Source organism: Mus musculus, chromosome 6, assembly GCF_000001635.26.
Source record: "Mus musculus strain C57BL/6J chromosome 6, GRCm38.p6 C57BL/6J".
Taxonomy (NCBI): domain Eukaryota; kingdom Metazoa; phylum Chordata; class Mammalia; order Rodentia; family Muridae; genus Mus; species Mus musculus.
Genome location: NC_000072.6, coordinates 145,442,744 through 145,462,035, shown reverse-complemented (window position 1 = coordinate 145,462,035; position 19,292 = coordinate 145,442,744). Strand labels below are relative to the sequence as shown.

At 46.5% G+C, this 19,292-nt stretch overlaps 1 protein-coding gene and 2 long non-coding RNA genes across 13 annotated transcripts in view; 2 read left to right on the top strand and 1 right to left on the bottom strand.

Annotated features, from left to right (window-relative positions):
• Gm38475 overlaps positions 1-8,691 on the top strand; it is a 160,975-nt gene extending 152,284 nt beyond the window's left edge. The window contains exon 3 of the long non-coding RNA XR_378153.2: positions 8,118-8,691. This is a non-coding gene — a long non-coding RNA (predicted gene, 38475). The remainder of the gene's footprint in view (positions 1-8,117) is intronic.
• Gm15499 lies at positions 6,731-19,166 on the bottom strand. Its single transcript, XR_378154.3, has 3 exons — positions 18,858-19,166; positions 8,463-8,533; positions 6,731-6,786 (listed from the first exon to the last, which is right to left on the bottom strand). It is a non-coding gene; the product is annotated as a predicted gene 15499 (long non-coding RNA).
• Positions 11,269-19,292, top strand: part of Lmntd1 (lamin tail domain containing 1) — a 61,454-nt gene continuing 53,430 nt past the window's right edge. For 4 of the 11 annotated variants that reach the window (XM_006506987.4, XM_006506986.4, XM_006506985.4 and 1 more), the window contains exon 1: positions 11,271-11,613. In XM_006506987.4, the coding sequence (XP_006507050.1) occupies positions 11,569-11,613 (45 nt within the window). In that variant the 5' untranslated portion in view covers positions 11,271-11,568. Of the gene's footprint in view, positions 11,614-19,292 lie in introns of all 11 variants that reach the window. The other 7 variants (XM_017321790.1, XM_017321786.1, XM_017321784.1 and 4 more) reach the window with 4 other exon arrangements.

The following is a 19,292-nucleotide window of genomic DNA, read 5'->3' as shown; positions in this document are numbered from 1 at the left end:
ATGGCCACCTCTGTGAGAGCCTCTGACTGCCACTCAGAAGCTGTGCGCCAAATCTCTCTCTCTCTCTCTCTCTCTCTACCCCTTCTCCTTCCCTCTCCCCTCCCTCCCCCTCCCTCCCTTTCTCCCTCTTCCCCTCTTCTCCCATCTCCCTCCCTCTGTAGTGTATTTATAATTAAAGTGAACTTGAGACCATAAGCTTACAGGCTGTATGCAGCATCTCCTGTAAATCCCCTGGATATTTGTAAAGCTAGGACTTCTGAGACCCAGAGGTGCAAGAGTTCCCTGAGAAGGGCTCGAAACTTTCTCTGCTGGGGCTTTTATTAAAGCCAAAAGTTTGCAGAGACAAATATCGTATGACCCGGCGTTTCAAAAAAAGGAAAGAACCCACACTTCTGTGACCTGTGGTGACAGAGCTTTTTTATATTTATTTTGCATTAACTGTGAACACAACAGCCAGCCTTGGTGTCCATTTTGGCAAAAGCGGCCCACGGGAAAGGAAAGGCAGAAGTGCCCGGGAGGCTCCATAGGGTAAGCTGAGTGTCGGCTTTGAGAAAGTAGCAGAATCAGTGTCATAGGCTTCTGGGACCTCAGTGTGTCCCCTAACCAGGCTGCCCCGAGCACGTGTCTGCAGCTGTGAATATACTGTACAAAGCCCTAGGTGCAGATGTTGGGGTGGAATGGGGCCTCCAGTGTCCCTGGCCAATCTGAAGCCTGTCACAGAAGGCAGCCTCAGGGCTTCACACTCCTACTTTATGCTGTGTTCCATATTCATTTGTGCCCCCCCCTTTTTTTAATTTGGCTCTTCCATACGTTAAGTCCAACTGGTCACCTGCTCCTTCAGGTCTGCCCTTGTGTTTTATGGTCAAGGGTCACAAATGACTCTTTGATTATAGGCAGCTATGTGCACAGAGGTGGTGCCACGGGGCTGTGTTAGAGTAGAGATGTAGATTAGCCATTAGCATTTAGATATAGCCAGCATCACATCCTATCAGGAGACATGGCCACGTGTCTGTGTTGTTGCACAGGTAGCTAACGGATTGAGCCGCCAGTTGTAAGCAGCACCGTGCACAGCACCGTGTACAGCATGTGATACCTATGACACCAACAGTGGCGTCAGTGTCCCCTTTCCCCTGGGATGCACCTTATCTCATTCCTGCGTATTAAGGCTTCTATGGTGAGCCAGACTGCCATGGTACACCAGCAGCCTGTTGGTCTTATGAGTGTGCAGTTCCTGGTTACACCAAGAGGCCATGTCTAGCAAATGGCCCGTGGCATGTAGGCTTACACAAGCGTGTGCATGTGTGCTGTTTCACTGTTCTCGACCCAACAACTCTTCCTCTTGATCTTTTCTTAGAACTGCTTGTAAAAGTGCAGAGACAGAGAGATATAAACAAATGTATTCTTAGCGGCACACAAATGCGGGGGCGGGGGGTGTACATGTCTGGCGGCTATAAGCCAATGTCAGTGTTTTTCTCTAACACTCTGCAGTTTATGTTTTGAGACAGGATCTCTCACTAAACCTAAAGCTAACCTGTTTGTCTGTCCTGACCAGCAAACCCCAGTTCCACCTGCCCACCCTCTACCCCCGTCCCCTCCCCCCACAGCCACCCTGGTGATGGGGTTGCAGGTGTGCTCTGCTATGCTTTACATGGGTGTTGGGGATCTGAACTCAGGCCCCACGACATCCTCAGACCTGCTGTGTTGTGTTGAATTGCATCGTGTTACTGGATAAGCAAGCATGATGGGGGTGGCGGAGGTGCAGGTCTAAGGCTCACTGGTGGTAGAACAGACTGTTGGCCAATCAGAAACCTGTTTTCTATTTTGGGGCAAATCACTCCATGATGCTGAAGTTGGTTGGTGAATTCTCTCCTTTGCTGAGCGATCTCTGGGTTTTTAAGAATTGTACTTGGTCTCTGTGACTGCAGCAGGACACAACAATGATTGCCTTCTCCAGGTTTGTGGTTGCCCTTGTGCTTTCTGGGGGCTTCATGAACTTCCCCTGGGTTGCAGTGTGTGAACAGACATCTGCTCCACCCCAGGTGGGGCACCACCACCAAACTAAAGAAGTGATTCCACTCAGAGCTGCCCCGGGGAAGCAGTGAGCTCACTTTGTTACTTACAGGTGCGTGGGAGCTCATGAGCCTTTGTGTCACTGGAAAGGCTCGCTCTCCCCAAGCCGCTGTAAACCACTTCCATATCCTCAGAGAGGGACAGAACCTGGGAAGCCCTGCTCCCACCCATGTGGGGAGAGATAAATCAGCCACATCTTGTGTAGTTCTCGAGTGGGAAATCACGGCTGATGAGAATTCAAGGAGGTGACAGCCACGTCCCACCAGGAAGATGGTGTTCCACAACACCACACAAAGTCAGGTCTTGACATTTATGTAGACCACCCGTGCACCACTGAGGTAGTTGGCGTGGTCTTAAAGATCAAATGACTTTACCCATTACAGAGCAGATCCTTGGCTTTGCCTTCAAGCCCAGCCTCCTGGATTCCTGAATTGCATTTCCATCCAAGCCTGGATGCTCTGGTGTTGACCCTCCCTAAGGTCTTAGCAGTGGTACAAGGAGACTTGAAGCTGTGCCCACACAAAGAGTAATGTGTATTTTAAGGAGTCTTGAAGCCAAGATATTGCAGGCGTCATCGGTGGTGTTGAGAGTGCAGAACTCCCTCATCTGCCTGTTTGGTTTCTCTTCACTTGCGCCAGAGGCTCCTCCACAGCCATGCAGCAGGTCCCCCTTGCCCCTCGGGGAGCTAGCAATCCTGTGAACGCTGGTGCCTGCACTCAATCAAGAGCCATTTGGTCAAGATCTCCAAGGGTTCAGCCTGGGTTTTGGAGCTGTTAACTGCTCTCCTAGTGCCTCTAATAGGCAGGCTTGGTTGAAATCAATCAAAATGTCCTTCTTGGGCAAATTCCTACAGTCATTGTCACATATACAGTCCCAGAGGGCCAAGCAGAAAGTGTTGCAGACAGCTTGTAAAGTGTGGTAACAATAGTCTGAAGAGGTAAACCTAAGACAGAACCTGAAAGAGCTGACTCTGAGTGACAGGAGTTAAGTATGTGCACACTTGCTGTAGGAAGCTGTCACCCAGGGGCAGTGGTCACACCGGTGGCTGGGGGACATCGTGCATGTTAACCTGTGGGCCGGATGCTGTTCCTTCTAGTAACAGCCAAACTGTCTACTTTCCATGAGATCTCACATGCTTCCAGTCTGCTCTGCGGATACCTGCCTTCTGAGGTCGGCTCATGTCAGCTAAATGCTCGGTTTGTGTAGCAAGCACTTTAGAACCAAGGGACAGATGTCATTGAAGGCAGAGGAGCTCAGAGTTCTGCTAAATGTGCCCATTTCCCTGCATGGCTCATGAAAAATGAATGAGCAGTATATCTGTGCCCAACAGAGCCTCCACTTGAATTATTGAAGTGAATATTAATAGCAATGGGAAGAAGCAATGCTCAGCCAGCCAGCTCCTGTGTAAGTGGCTTAACCTCTTTGGGCCTCAGTTTCCCCCTGGTGTAGGTTATGGGCATGGAGTAAAGCAGAGCTGAGTTCAAGTCTGGCCAAATGAAGGTTACCTGTTAGAATTCATCTTCTGGGTCACTGCTTGGGTTTGTCCTGGAGAAATATCTGTTAGAATTCATCTTCCGGGTCACTGCTTAGGTATGTCCTGGGGGCTTATCTGTTAGTGTTCATCCCGATCACTGTTTCGGTATGTCCTGGAGAATTATCTATTAGAATTCATCTTCCAGGTCATTGCTTAGGTATGTCCTGGAGGATTACATGTTAGTATTCGTCTTCCAGGTCACTGCTTAGATAAGTACTGGAAAATTACCTGTTAGTATCCGTCTACCGGGTCACTGCTTAGGTGTGTCCTGGGGGCCCTCTGCTGAGAGCTCTGACTTGATGTGGCATCAGTTCCATTTTTTCCCATTCCTGATTCATGGATTTACTGCATACAAGTTGTTGCCATTTCACATTGCGTGTGTGTGTGTGTGTGTGTGTGTGTGTGTGTGTGCCTGTGGTCTCTCTCCCCTACTAAGGTAAACTTTGTGAGGAGAGGGACTGTGCTAGGCATAGGCTAGAGGTACCTAATGTATGGTTCACAGCACTTAAGAAATAATATTTGCTGAGGGAACTGTCAGGTGGCTCAGTGGGTAAAGGCGTTTGCCACAAAGCCTGAATTCAGTCCTTAGAGCCCACAGAGTAGAAGAAGAGGGTGTAGTCCTGAAAGTTGTTTTCTGACCTCCCCGTGTTCTCTGAGATACAAGTGAGCACAGGCACGCATGCGAACGTACACATACAGAGAGAGAGAGAGAGAGAGAGAGAGAGAGAGAATAAATAAATGTTTTCAAGTTTCTGATTTGTTGAATCAACAAATAATTGATTACATTCCATATGTTGTTAACTTGAGGTGCTTCGTGTTAAAAATCATTTGAAATAAAATTTACCTTATGTTTAAAGTCCACCCTAGTAACTTCAGTTTTTAAAAACTCCTATTGTTGTAAAATATTTTCCTAACCATGTCACTAGCATTAAGAAATAGCTTCTTTTCTATCTCTAACTTACAGACAGCGGAATCTCTGGGCACTCTCGTTCAAGTGCATGCTTTGAGCAAGACTCTTGGCCTCCCAGCTGGGCTGAGGGAGCACAGAATCCTCGTTTTCTAACAGCAGAAAAGCACGTGACGTTCTCCTCTGACCTTGTCCAGGATCTTCTCAGCCATTGTTGGCTTAGAGTCTGGAACTGAAGGGCGCTTTCAGTGACTCCCGAAAGTAACAGCTGACGGAACTCACAAGCTCCGCTCTGTCCTATTTATACACCCAGGTGTTGCGCTCACGGGTTTGACAGAATCACACCACCGACCGTGGTCAGCACACTGTCCCCAGTGACCTTGGGCACCCTGTCTGCCCTGATGGCACATACCCATATCTGGTGAGCGAGGCTTATTCTGAGACCTAAGTCACTCGTTTTCAGTTGCACCCCCTCCCTCTGCCGTTGTCAACTTGAGCACCCCATAAGATCTGGCCTGAGGAACGCAGCTGGAGACTGCGAGGTGTTCTGCTCTCGGCTGGGCACCTGCTATCTGCCTTTCCAGCTTGCAGATAGCCATTGCTGGGTTATCAAGCCCCCATTGTGCAAGCCAGTCCAGTAAATTCTCTCCTGTAATTGGCTCTCTTCCTCTGGAGAACTCTGCATAAGACAGTGGACTCTGCTTGAGTCTCGCCTCCTAATCCTCACGTTGAATTACAAATCCTCAGTTCCTCAGAACATGACAACAGACGTGGGGTCTTCACAGCGGTGATCAACTCTAAGATGAAGTCGTCGGTGTGGACCTTAACACCGTATGACTGATGTCCTTGTGGAAGAGGAGAGGAGGGCACAGGCAGACACTAGGAAGGACCAGGTATTCCTGTCAAGGACATGAGCCTGGGAGAAACTACCCCTGCCCATGTCTTGGTCTTGAAGCCTCCAGGGAATTAACTGTTGTTTCGCCTCCTGGCCTGTGGTGCTGCAGTAGGGAAGCCTTTTCAAATCTAAAACTGCTTTTCATATCTACAGGCTCCTTTCCCAGTGTGCTCCCTGGGCACTGCAGTCTGCTGGGGCTGTAAGTTCCCAGGACACATGCATGTCACCCATGCAGGAATTTCTCTAGCTTCGTCTTCCCTCTCAACTGTTCACTCCTCGGGTGTCTGGAGAAACATGGCTTTTATGGATGTCCCTCCATCTTCTGCTGTCCTCCCTCTACCTCCTATGTGAACATGTGATCACATCGCTGACCCAGAGGATCCAAAATCACCCCATTTCAAGATCTTTAATCCCTATTCAAATCCTCTTTGACAGATAAGTCAGTATTAACAGAATCTGTGGATTAGGCCATATATATATAGAGAGAGATATATAGATATGATATTCTCTATATACTATATGATGTATGGTACATTAGAAAATAGAAGTTATTATAGCTCTTGTCTCCCTTTTCTGTTTCCTGTGTGTAGATAGGTCCTTTAATGTCTAATTCATTAGCTAAGAAGAACCATTTCAGAGTTCCTGTGTATGTCAGACACTGCCACAGACAGGTGTGCAGCAAACACATTGGACTGAAGTAACATAGAAGACAGGAGAGTTCCTATAGCCTGACTGGTTCTTCAAAGACTTCCCAGACATGGACTTGCTTGAGATAGGTTATAAATAGTTTGCTAGGCAGGTATCACATTGAAAGGATTCTGGAAGAAGGGAGCAAAGGTTTTCCAAATCCCACAGAATGAAATTCATAATACAGACCAACAATTATGGGAGATTACTCAGCACCTCTAACAAAAGAGGGAGTGGGGAGGAGGGAGGGAGGAAAGGGAGGAGGGAGGGAGAAAGTATGTCTGTCTCTGTGTCTGTGTGTCTTTGTCTCTGTGCCTCTGCATCTCTGTGTGTATGTGTCTGTATCAGTGTGTATGTGTGCATCTGTGTCCATATATGTTTGTGTGTGTCTGTGTCTGTCTGTGTGTCTGCATCTGTGTCTGTGTGTATGCATCTGCATATGTCTGGGTTGTGTGTGTGTGTGTGTGTCTGTGTGTGTGTGTGTGTGTGTGTGTGTGTGTGTGTGTGTGTGTGTGTGTGTGTGTGTTAGGGACCTCAGAGTTCTTATCAGAATCCTCAAACCTGGTTAATTTAAGAAAAGGATAAAATTAGATTCAAGCTCCTTATTCATGTTTTAACAAAAAGCTTTTCAGTCACTCCAAAAACTTCTAATTTGTTATCTCCGAGTCAGAAGCTTCAGTGGTGTTCTTAACTCTGTAGTGAGGAACAAGGAGAGAAGATCTGCATCAGTGAACACACAGAAAGCCTGAGTAGACACAATTGTGTCAGGGTCCCAGTGGCATATATGCTTAACCTGCAGTCTCTCCCCTCACTGAGTTTGCTGCTTAATGGAGAAAACATGTTTACCTCTTAAGTTCCACAATACTCTTACAACACACACAATACACACACACACACACACAGTACACGCACACACACACACACACACACACACACACACACACAATACACGCACACACACACACACACACACACACACACACACACACACACAAGTAACCAGTTTTTAAAATGTAAAGTAAGACTATAGGCTATGTGGACTCACCTGCCTAGTCAAACATTGCATGTAGACATATTCCCACCTGATCCCTCCTCTCCCTCATCCTGATCCCTCCTCTCCCTTATCCTGATCCCCCCTCTCCCTCATCCTGATCCCCCTCCCTCATTCTGATCCCCCCTCTCCCTCATCCTGATCCCCCCTCTCCCTCATCCTGATCCCTCCTCTCCCTCATCCTGATCCCCCTCTCCCTCACCCTGATTCCCCCTTTCCCTCATCCTGATCCCTCCTCTCCTTCATCCTTATCCCTCCTCTCCCTCATCCTGATCCCTCCTCTCCCTTATCCTGATCCCCCTCTCCCTCATCTTGATCCCTCTTCTCCCTCATCCTGATCCCCCCTCCCACATTCTGATCGCCCCTCTCCCTCATCCTGATCCCTCCTCTCCCTCATCCTGATCCCTCCTCTCCCTCATCCTGATCCCCCCTCTCCCTCATCCTGATCCCCCTCTCCCTCATCCTGATCCCTCCTCTCCCTCATCCTGATCCCTCTTCTCCCTCATCCTGATCCCTTCCCCTCCTCCTCCACTGTTCCCTCACAGACATTGTTCACATCATTCCAGTGTAAAAATCAAAATGAAGTAAAAGGCCTCCAACAACCATCAGAGCATCAAATACCTTCCTTTATCATGTGAGTCTTATCTTAATTGGAAAATCTACTTTTGTGTTTTCTCTTTCTTCATAACCTAGTAGTATTTGAACACCCAAACATGATTTCTGTCTCCTAAAGCCACCCTTGGCTGTGCGTTGTGTGTCACATCTCAGCACCTGAGGATAAACAGGAGGCTCCCGTTTCCCCCCCCCCCATTCCCCCAGCTCACATGACACTCTCCTCCACTGTTCCAGCTCTTGATGGTTCTGCATACAGGGCTTTCCTAGAGGTCCCCCCTTCCCATAAAGATATCACTTTGAGACCCTCTACCCCTAAACTGTGCCAGTTAGAATGAATGATTTTCCGATTTTCTTTCAGTGTGAGTCCCAGCTGTCGCATCAAACCTCTTATGGCCAAACCCAACTCAGCCCCTTCCTGGAACTGAGCTGTGTAGACTTTATACATCTGAAGCTTCCTCCTCTGCTCCAGCTAATGAGCGGCCAAGGCCGTGGTGTCGGCCTCTGCGCCCTCTGAGCCCTTGTTCATCTCCCAGCATGTTAACCCACTGTGCATGTCCCTTTTTCCTGGACCACTTTGTGTGACCCCCTGCCCTTCATGGATGTTTCTCCCCTCAGCCCGTGACCTGCCCCCATCTGGAAGGATGTCTTCCATTAGTGGTTCTGTGTTGCCCACTAAGCTAAGTACAAATGAAGGTGGCCTCACCCTTCTTGTCCTTCCGTGTCCAGAGTCAGTGGTGACTGGCTGTTCCATGGCACACTGAGGTCATCTCAAAGCTGTGGCAAATAGAGAGTGTCACTGTGTGAGAATGAAGACATACAGAGTTAAGAAGCTGGTGACTCCATGGAGGGAAGGAACCCTGATCACCGTCTCATGTGGCGAATGATTGCTTAAAGAAAGAGATATTTAAGCCATGCCAAGAACAGAAAAGGGACTGACGACATCAATGCTTGAGTAGCTGTCTGAGGAAGATGGCTGCTTTTGTTCCATTCCATGTGGCCAAGAGAGACAGAATTTGAACAAAAAAAGTAGAAGCTACAAGAATCATTATTTGGACAAACTTAAGGGGAAAAAATGACCACACAAAGTTGGCACAAGCACTCTCCTATGGCAGGTCTCTTACCAGAGGGGACCGGTGACACGGGACAGCTTCACAGGACCATTCTCAGGCTGACTCCCCTGTGCTGTCTTCCACCACACAGTTCTTTGTGCTTCCCTGTGTAGCTCTTCCCAGTAGTGAGGCGGCAGACTCAACCTCTGCTCTTCAGCACAGCTCCTAGAGCTGTCTGTGCTTTCCTAGACTTGCGATTTATATATACATGTATATATATATATATATATATACACACACACATACACACACACACACACACACACACACATACACACATTTCCCACCTGCCCCTCTCCAAACTGCAGTTACAGGCAAATGCTGCCAGTCATCTTGGAGACCCAAATCCAGGCCTTCATGCTTACACAGCGAGCACTTTTCACCCACTGAGCAACCTCCCCAGCCTCCTTGTACATCAACTTTGAGGAACATTTTTCCCTCTTCATCTCTGACACCACAACACGGTGGCTGAGCCTCTGTCCTAGTCAGGGTCACCATTGCCGTGAGGAAGCACCATGACCAAAGCGGCTTGGGGAGGAAAGGGTTTAATTTATTCCACTTATGATTTCATACCATAGTCCACCATCAAAGGAAGTCAGGAAAGGAACTCGAACCTGGAAGCAGGAGATGATGCAGAGGCCATGGAGGGGTGCTGCTTACTGGCTTGCTTTCCATGGCTTGCTCAGCCGGTTTTTTTATAGAACTCAGGACTGCCAGCCCAGGGATGGCCCCACCCACAATGGGCTGAGCCCTCCCTCAAAATCAGTAATTAAGAGAATGCCCTACAGGCTTGCCTAGAGTCCAACTTATGGAGGCATTTTCTAAATTGAGGTTCCTTCCTCTCAGATGACATTGGCTTCTGTCAGGTTGACACATAAAATAACCCAGGACAACCTCCCTACTGTAAAGAACAGAATATATGTGCTGAGCCAGGGAAAGGCTTGTGTGCTAAAGTATAGCCTTGCAAGATCGAGGCTCTGAATTAGGTTCCCTAGAGCCTACACAGAGAGCTGGGTACTGTGTGACCAAGGCAACTCTTTAAAAGGACAACATTTAATTGGGGCTGGCTTACAGATTCGGAGATTCAGTCTATTACCATCAAGGCAGGAGTGTGGCAGTGTCCAGACAGACATGGCACTGGAGAAGAAGCTGAAAGTTCAGCATCTTGATCAGAAGGCAGCCAGGAGACCTGTCTTGTGAGTTGCTAGGAGGAGGTTCTCAAACAGTGACATACTTCAAGCCCATACCTACTCCAGCAAGGCCACAACTCCTAATAGTGCCACTCCCTGGGCCAAGCATTTTCAAACCACCACAGTGCTCTTACAATCCTAGCAAGGAGGAAAGGCTCACCAGCAAGCCAGCCAACTTAGCGTGCTCCCAGCCAGGTGTTCCTGGCTCAACAAAGCAGTAGGCTATGCTGAAGAAAAGCACCTGTGGCTGTCTGCTGGCCTGCACAGACACGGAGAACACATGCGAATAACAAACAAACAGAAGACGTTTACTAACCTGGTTTTAAAAGTTAGTTATTATTAGTGTACAAATGGTGTGTTTGCCTCCATATTGACCATGAGTTCAGGGAATTAGGCACATCAATGTCTGAATAGTTCCATAAAGAAGTTTTAATACCTGATCCTGAAAGGAAGACTTCATTTTTCAAGCATGCTTGTGATATTTCTTTGTGAGAGATCCAACAGGTGTTCCTTATAGAATTTTAAACATTAAAAGAACGACACATGTTTTGGTTTTGTGAAGTTAAATGGCATTAAGTCAGTTCTTCATAAAAATTAAAGGTTGTCTAATTGAGAATATTAAGGCAATCACCGAGCTCTGGCAAGATGTGCGAGGGAACCATCTCACTGTGGTGAGTCAGAGCACCAGCATCCGCCCCCACTCCCTTCTTCCTGCTCTTCATCAGAAAACAGAGCTCTCCCTGGGTGCGGAGTCCTGTCAGGCAAACTCTGCCAAGAGCCCAGATGTTTCTCAGCATGAGAAGATGGGCGTGTGTTCTGCTGAAATTCATTAAAGGGTCATTCAATATCTGCATACTGAAAAGGACAAACAGAGCACCTCGCACCAAAGAATAAACTGTGCCTTCGGGTTTCTCATCTGACTCCCCTTTCCTCTTCTCATCTCACTCAGTGAAGCCAGTAGGCATAGAGCCGAAACACGTGACTGTGACCCCTGGAAAAGTCCAGGGGTCTACCAGGCAGTAGACCCAGCCTTAAGGAATGGACCTTTAACCATTGACAGTTAAAAGCTGCCTCAAACTTCAGCTTGAAGGGGCCCAACACCCTTGCCTGGCCTCCATGCACACCCACGCACACACACTGAGGGGGGAGGGAGAAAGCTAAAAATATAAAAATAAATAAATAAATCTTAAGGAGTAGCGAAAGCAAGAGCACACATCCATACAAGAATGTGAGGACGGGGAGGACAGAAGGGCTGAGGTTGAGAGCGGGAGAGTAGGAGGGTGGGAAGGGGAGGACGGAGGACGTGCAGTTGGCAGGCAGAGGCAGGTCCTGAGTTCCTCAGCACCTGAGGAATTAGCAAGATCATCAGTGTCCAGTGTCATCCTCAGAGAAGGGGAGGTTGTTATGGTCTGGACCGAACAGTGCAAGAAGGAGGGCTCCTTACTCTGCAGACAAAGAAACCCTGAGAGGCAAAGATGCCACCGAGGAGCCACTGCGCACTGCTCAGTTGATGAATCGGGTGACTGTACGCCTCAGACTTCCCAGTCTCCCAATAGTAAGCTTGCATGTTCTGGAACCATACTGATTTTCTTAACTTATTAAACAAGGTAAATTTCTGCCTACAGAGAGAGGTGGGCAGACAGAATCAAATCTTCTGGCATTTTCTTATCTAACGCAGATAAAGTGAGGTGTTAAGATCTGACGGAGCATTAAGAAAAGAGTTAACTGGTTTCCAGCAAAAGCGAAACAAGAAAACTGAAAATTAAGTATTGATTTTCTTCTCATAAACTGGTGTCTTTGTATCAAAGGCATTAGTTTTGTTTTATGGGAAGACTTGGAGGCTCTCTTGGGTTTAATTTCAAGTCCATTTGCCCTGGCATGCAGGAGGTGGTTACTGCAGGCTCAGCCTTGTATGTGACACTTTCCAGTCAGGAGACCCCAGAGTAAGAGGTTATGGAATGTTTGCAAACGGATAAGCAACTGTTGCATATACATACTCTCAAATCTGGTCTGTAAACTCGGAACTGTGTGTGAATTATTCCTATCATAAGGATGTAAAGTCTCTTCAGTTCTTCCTGGGAAGTTCTGTGTGGTGTGTGTGTGTGTGTGTGTGTGTGTGTGTGTGTGTGTAGGTGTGTGTGCAGGTGTGTGCAGGTGTATGTGGGTGGAGGCAAGAGGACAACTGTACAACCTCAGCTGTCATTCCTCAGTCACCATCCACCTCGTGCATGCCGAGTTTTTGTTTTATCTTTTGAGACAGGATATGTTACTAGCATATCTTCTTAGCCATCAAATTACATTTACATTTTTTATAAATGCAAAATGAAATATATAAATAATTGAAGATGTATCTGTGGCCTTAAAATAGAATGAATAATTTTTATTATAGCTACTGTTCGGCCCAGGAGATACAACCAAACATTAGCAATGTATTGATGTCTCCATGTGTCAGTCCTGTTGCCCGCAGAGCAGCAGCTGCAACCATCCTCTGGGACTTTGTAGCCATCAGATCCCTGGATTCTTTGCACTTTCCCACTGTAGACGAACCTTGGTGTGTGTGTGTGTGTGTGTGTGTGTGTGTGTGCGTGCGCTGATGTACACGTTTCACTTTTAACTCTCCGTGAGGCATCCTCCTTCTTGGTATCCCTGGGTTATTTTCCTTGGCTTGTAGGTAACATTCGTCCATCCAGGAGTCTGCAACCGCAGTTGGCTGATTTCTGACTAGAGTACACACTGGAGGCTTTATCCTTTAGTCTGTGATCAGCTCTTAGGTCATGTCCAGAGCACAAGGATAACGATGTTACCGTAAACTTCACTGTGTGTGAACCCTGGACTTGTGTCTAGGTTGTAGATCGTCCATCCATGTTTGTAGCTCAGCTTCTTTATCTAACTCGATGCCCAGATGCACACTCCTGCCCCTGCACAGCTGAATACTGACAAACTCTTTGAGCACATGAGCTGGGCTTTAAATAGCAAATCACTGTGCTTTTAACTTGCATTTTAATAGTGATATTGAATCTATTTTTAAACATCTAATGATCATTTACTTCTGATTTTTTTTGTCCATTTATTAGAACACTTGACATTTGCCTACTAATATTCATGTTCATCGTTTTTAAACTGGGAAGTAACTGTGTAAACAGGAGTGTGCACTATACATGTATAGTATTACATGTAGAACAGATGTATAATTACATGTATAACATGCACATAGAATTACATGTACAACATACATGTATAATTACATGTCCAAGTGAAGGAAACAGCAAGGCAAACATAGACAGTATATGCACAGGAATATGTAGGTCACACATGTATTGTTAGCTGAGCAAAGGACAGAGCAGGCTAAGTGTACCATAAGTCAAGGAGCACACGTGCTTAAGGCCCTCAAAGCCCATCTCTAGCTCACCCCTCCTTTGCTCCAGGGAGAGCCCTGACTATGTTGAAAGCTATTTCCTTGTTTTCCATGGTAACTTACTGCCTGTGCAAATGCTTTAACCCGCAGAGAGAGATGAGTGTAGACTGCAAACATGCTTTTGGCTAGGATTATATTTGTGAGACATAGCATGATCTCTAACTGTCCAAAGGGTCCAGGACTTGGGAGGGTCTGTCTTACTATGTTCCTACAACTTCGTGTATACCCAAAATTAACACTGGATTATCTTAGTTAAGGTGTAAATAAACCTACAGCAAAAATAGTCATCTTAATTCACTTGTATCTCCCATTTTACCCAATTTACAAACCTCTATATTAATCCTAGATGGGGGAGGGAGTCTGAGTACATTGCCAGCTGCTGATCTTGCAACAGCCTGAGCTTTGTTTCTGAACATTTTATGTTTGATTTAATCAGTAATTAGATTTAATACGCCCACACTTCCCATCTAATATATCTAATGGTGGCCAACTCTTTTATATGAGTTTTCTCCTCAGTATTTGGACCCAAATATGTCCAAATACTGAGTATTTGGACCTTAGAAGAACTGTTGGTCTTCCAGGCTAAGGAAAACCTAATAGGGAATAATTAAGTTAAAAACCACCAGCATACTTCGCAGGACCACAGTGCTTGTTAAAAACAAGTAATTAGATCCCAGGGGTGTTGCCAAGTCTCTAGATGTAAGCTGATTTTTAGAAAATATTTATCTATTCATTTATTCTATGTGTACTGTAAGTGTCTTGAGAGTTACAGTGTACACCGTGTGTATCCAAAAGCTCACGAGGGGAGTTGGGTCCCCAGGAACTGAAACCAGGTCCTCAAAAAGCAGCGAGCATTTTAACCCACTGAGTCATCTCTCCAACCCCGTGGCAAATTAATTTTACTGAGTAAACTCTTTACTGATATCTACCTTGTCTTCTTGTTCTCTGGTTCTTTCCCTGAAAACAGTCCACGTTCTGTTTAAATTAGCTGAACTCACCAGCTCCTGAAAGCCTCCCAGATGTGGACATAGAGTACAGGGGCAGTTGTTAAAGCAAGAACAGGGTCACACAGAGAGGTTAGAGGTCAGGGGTGGGGATATGGGGAGGTATCCAAGGAGAGGGTGCGTGCTTTTAAGGGACAAAGAGAAAAGTTGCTGCCAAGAGACGCAGAGTGGGAGAAAGTACAGTTCCACGAACTCCGTGTGGTTCTCGAGATTCAGTGATACCAGAGCTAAGCAAGAAGAGTGAAGCTGTTGTGACCGTTGGAAGTCAGGCTGCGGCATGATGCTTATTGCTTGACAAGGGCCTTGCACTGTTTTCTGTGAGCAGTGTGGAGCTGTTTCTCAATGGGAACATCACCTAGTCTGGGTTTTAGAAATATAGCCTTCAAGACGGTGTGGCGTTTATGTTGTCAGATGTATGTTTTTAAGGTTCCATTCTTTACTTACGAGTTTGAGAAGATGGTCTGTGTGTGCCAGTGACACGTGCTGAGAAGGCTGTAGGAGGGCTCTGGGAACCGAACCCAGGTCCTCTCTCCAGAGCAGTGAGGGTTCTTAACCTCTGAGCCAGCTCTCCAGCCCCAAGGTGGATTTTATGTATTAGAATCTACTTGAAGAACAGTAATCCAGAATAACAGTGCTTTAATGTGAATCCTCTCAGTTCATCAGAGTCCCTGCGACTCCGCGATGTCATTAGCTCAGCCTCTTCCTAGGTCACCTCTCATGTGTTGTCCCAAATCAATGTCTAGGGTGGCAAATCCACACTGGGCATCCAGACTAAGGAGAGAGAAGTCAAGGGAGGTGAGGTGCACTCACTGAGTGTCTTTTTTTTAAAAGATCTCCAGAAATGGTCACGTGACCCCGTGGTGCCGCTCTGTAGGTGCGCATGAACCCCTGTGCATGTCCACCACAGATCAAATAAATAAGTAAGCAAATGAACCAAAAACTTTAAAACCTCTACTCTGAAACCATTAATTCTCTGGAGTTTCCTCCAAACAAATACTTAGATTTTAGGGACAACAGAAAGTGTGATTCTAATACCCAGGTGGCCATAGCTAAGCTCCTCTGGGATCCGGTCTCTCCGTGTGCAAACCCAGAGTGCTGAGCTCAGTCAGCAGGTCCCTGGCTCGCACCAGTCATCAGCACAGAAGCAGTCGCTCCCAGGCTGGTACGCCTTGCCAATGGAAAAAAAAAAGATAATTGAGGCAAGATCTTCAAGTTTAAGTAAACACAGTTGGTCTAATAGCTTCCCAAGTCCTTCCCTTGTCTGCTGGAACCTCGGTCAGTGTGGTCTGGTGGTATTAAACTCTGGCGAATTTACAGAGTGCTTTATTACAGTAGAGTGAGCTTTGCCAATTACATTTCAAAATTATGTTAAAAGGTTTAATTTGGTGGGAGGAAGGAATGGCTCATTTCCTGCATCAAAATGCAGCTGGAGGTCTCAGGCTAAGGCTGGAGAGCTTTGCAAGTCAGAGCAGGCAGGACCCATGGGTGCTGCCAGGCTGTAGAAACTTCCAAGGAGTCTAGAATCGCAGACAGTCTGCTGAGGGTTAGTCTTTGGGAAGACTGATTCCAAGATCTGGAATGCCTTGCACAGACACAACAGTGGGCCCAGGGGCAGGACTGGTCAGGGCCAGTGTGTGATTTGAGCCAAGCTGTCCTCATCTCCTGTGGTCTCTGCCAATAGCAGTGGTCATCAAGGTTAGAGTCTTTAAAACTAGGCAGCATGATGGAGAGCCAGCAGTGCCTTTGGCAGACACTATCCATTTCCCTTGGAAAGTATGCTGGCCAGGATTTCTTTTGGTTTAAATAAAAAATAAAAGTGGGAATCTGATACGGGCGTATTATTTTAGAGTTGATAGCTAGCACAAAATGTTCATTTATCAGCCAAAGAAAATACTCCTTGTTGAGTAAGTATTAGATCTCAGGCTATGGTAGAAACACACATTTCCCAGGTGTCCACAGAGAACATAAATAAGGAGGGTCAGGCTAACTTTGAAGCCGTAGTTATGCTCCTCAAACCCCTCAGAGATTGCCAGCCCTGCTGGGTGTTTTCACACGCCACAGTCTTGGCAGAGGATACACCACATTTCAAAGTACAAATGTCTGTGCTCTTTGCCAAAGCATTACATTTAGGCCCATTTGCAGGGTGTGGGACCTGGAGTTTGCAATTGTAGCTGCTATCAAATATGGAATACCAGATTAGGTTTACAGAATACTCCCAAGTACATGACATCTATAAAATAGAAGTCACTTCTCAAAAGTCAAAATGCCACAGCCTTGCTCATGAACAATCCAAGGTTGGTGTGTGGACGAGCACGCTATTGTTCAGAGAACAGTTTGAGTTTGCACAGAGCTAAACATGACGTTGAGGCAAGGTGTTGAGTAGACAGGCAACTTTTCACACAATTGATTGGTGATTGCTTTATTTATGGATTGAGGAAAATCATGAACATGTTGGGTGCTGTCTCTGTTTGTACACATGTGTGCCCGTGTGCATGCCTCTGCATATATGTGAGCATATGTGCTTGTGTGTGTGCATGCATGTGTGTGCCCATGTGTGCATGCATGTGTATGTATGTGTGCTTGTGTGTGTGACTGTGCATGTGTGTATGTGCATGCATGTATATGTGTCTGAATGTGTGTATGTGTGCTTGTGTGTATGTGTGAGTATGCATGTGCATGTGTGTATGCATTGTATACATTGTGTGCATGTGTGTGCATGTGTTTGCATATGAGTATGTATGTGCAAGTGTGTGCATGTATGTGTGCATGCATGTATATGTGCATGCATATAGTGTGTGTATGTGTTTGTGTGCATGTGTGTATGCATGCATGTGTGTGCATGTGTGAGTATGTGCATGCATGTGTGTACATGTGTATGTGTGCGTGCACTCCCATATGTGTGCATGTAATTGAAGTTCTTTTCCCTCAGTTGCTCAGAAGTCAATCCCTAGGATCATTTTGTCTTGTCTCTTTCTCTCCCACTTCACTTAAGTCTACCAACATTCTGCAGGCCTCCTTTCCGACTCTAGCCAGAGCCCAGCCACATCTGGTCACCTCCTTGGCTGCCAGCCTGTGGTGCCAGCATCTCTTCCTGTACAATGGCAAATGTCTCCCTGATTCTTGCTCTTTGAGATTATTTTCAGTACAAAGACAGAGAGTCCTCTTTAAACAGAAGACAGAGCCTGCCACTCCTCAGACACACCCCGATAATCTTGTCCTCGTTCCGAGAGGAGGTTGATTCCTCCTGGACAGATACGGCCTGGAATGCTCCCCTCCTCGTCTCCTGTCAGCAGTCAGTGCACTCTCCCCACCCCCACGGCCCAGCATGGTGGCCCCATGACCCACCACGGGTCACCACACCCACCTTGGACCTCCATGGACTGTTCTATCTTCCAGCACATGTCAGAGTGCCAGCCCAGGTACAAGTTAGTAAGAACCCAACACTGCCACTGAATCAATAGGAATGAGAAAGATGCTGAGCTCATTGTATGGTCAACATGAGACAGGACTCAACAATGCTGAAGCTAGAAAATTAAGAAAAAGATAAAAATCTGTGTCCTTATAAGAACTAAAGATTTTAAAAGGAACTATTTGAGCTGGGCAGTGGTGGTGCATACCTTTGATCCCAGCACTTGGGAGGCAGAGGCAAGTGGATCTCTGTGAGTTCGAGGCTAACCTGGTCTACAGTGCAAGTTCCAGGACAGCCAGGGCTGCACAGAGAAACCCTGTATCAAAAAAAAGGGGGGGGGCATTATTTCCTTATACCATTTAATAATTATATAGCAGAATTACTTTATATCACTGTACACTTAGCATTTTGAGGCTGGAGAGATTGCTTAGCTGTTAAGAGTGATCACTGGTCTTACAGAAGTCCTAAGTTTGAGTCCCAGGATATACCGCAGGTGGCTCACAACTGCCAGTAACTCCAGCTTAAGGGGTCTGTGGCACTTGTTGCCTCTGGACTCCCCAGGCACATACACTCAGTGTGCACATATCCATGTATACCACACATGGAGACACACACATGTACACACATACAACACACACACAAGAACACACACTTAATAAAATGGATCTTTTTAAAGTCAGCATTTCAAACCGAGTCTCACTTTAAAATTCTATGGTTACAGGTCCTCTGAATGTGATTAAGTACATTAAATACAGTTGTTGTCCATACAAATGTACTTGCAGCATACAGACATGGGGGATTATTTCAATATCACATTTGGGTTGCTGTGTTTTTGATGTCAGAAAGATCCATCCCTGAGGCGTATTGGGGAGAAAGCGCTGAGGCAGAGTGAGGACCCGCCTCAGTGAGCTGAGTTCAGGTGCTTCGCTCTGGTTCACACCTATTTCCTAGTAGTCAGTAAGAATACTCACCGTTACGGAGCCCACGTGTCTCCTAGCTTCTTTATTGAGTTCTGTGAAAGACAGTCATCTTCAGTTGATTTCCCTTGCATGGAGTCTGTTCATGATCAAGTGTGAAAACGACAGCTGAGCGAATCGACGAACTATAAAATAGACTCTGAAGCCAGCCGTGCACGTAGTGTTGACCCGGCCTGTTGACTCTCGCCAGCAGGGGGAACACGGAGCTGCAGGGAACACGAAGCAGACACCACTGACTTGGAGGAAGAGGGGAAGAAACACAAGGTCTCACCTGGAATCTTCAGACCACAGGCATCCTAGTTACCATAGAGCCTCCCTGTTCCTTCATAAGGGAGCACTTCATCCTTGCTGTCTGACATCTGTCATTTTACAGGGCAACAGATAAGACAGAGACAACAGAAGATGTCGTGTGGGGATAAAATAAATCAG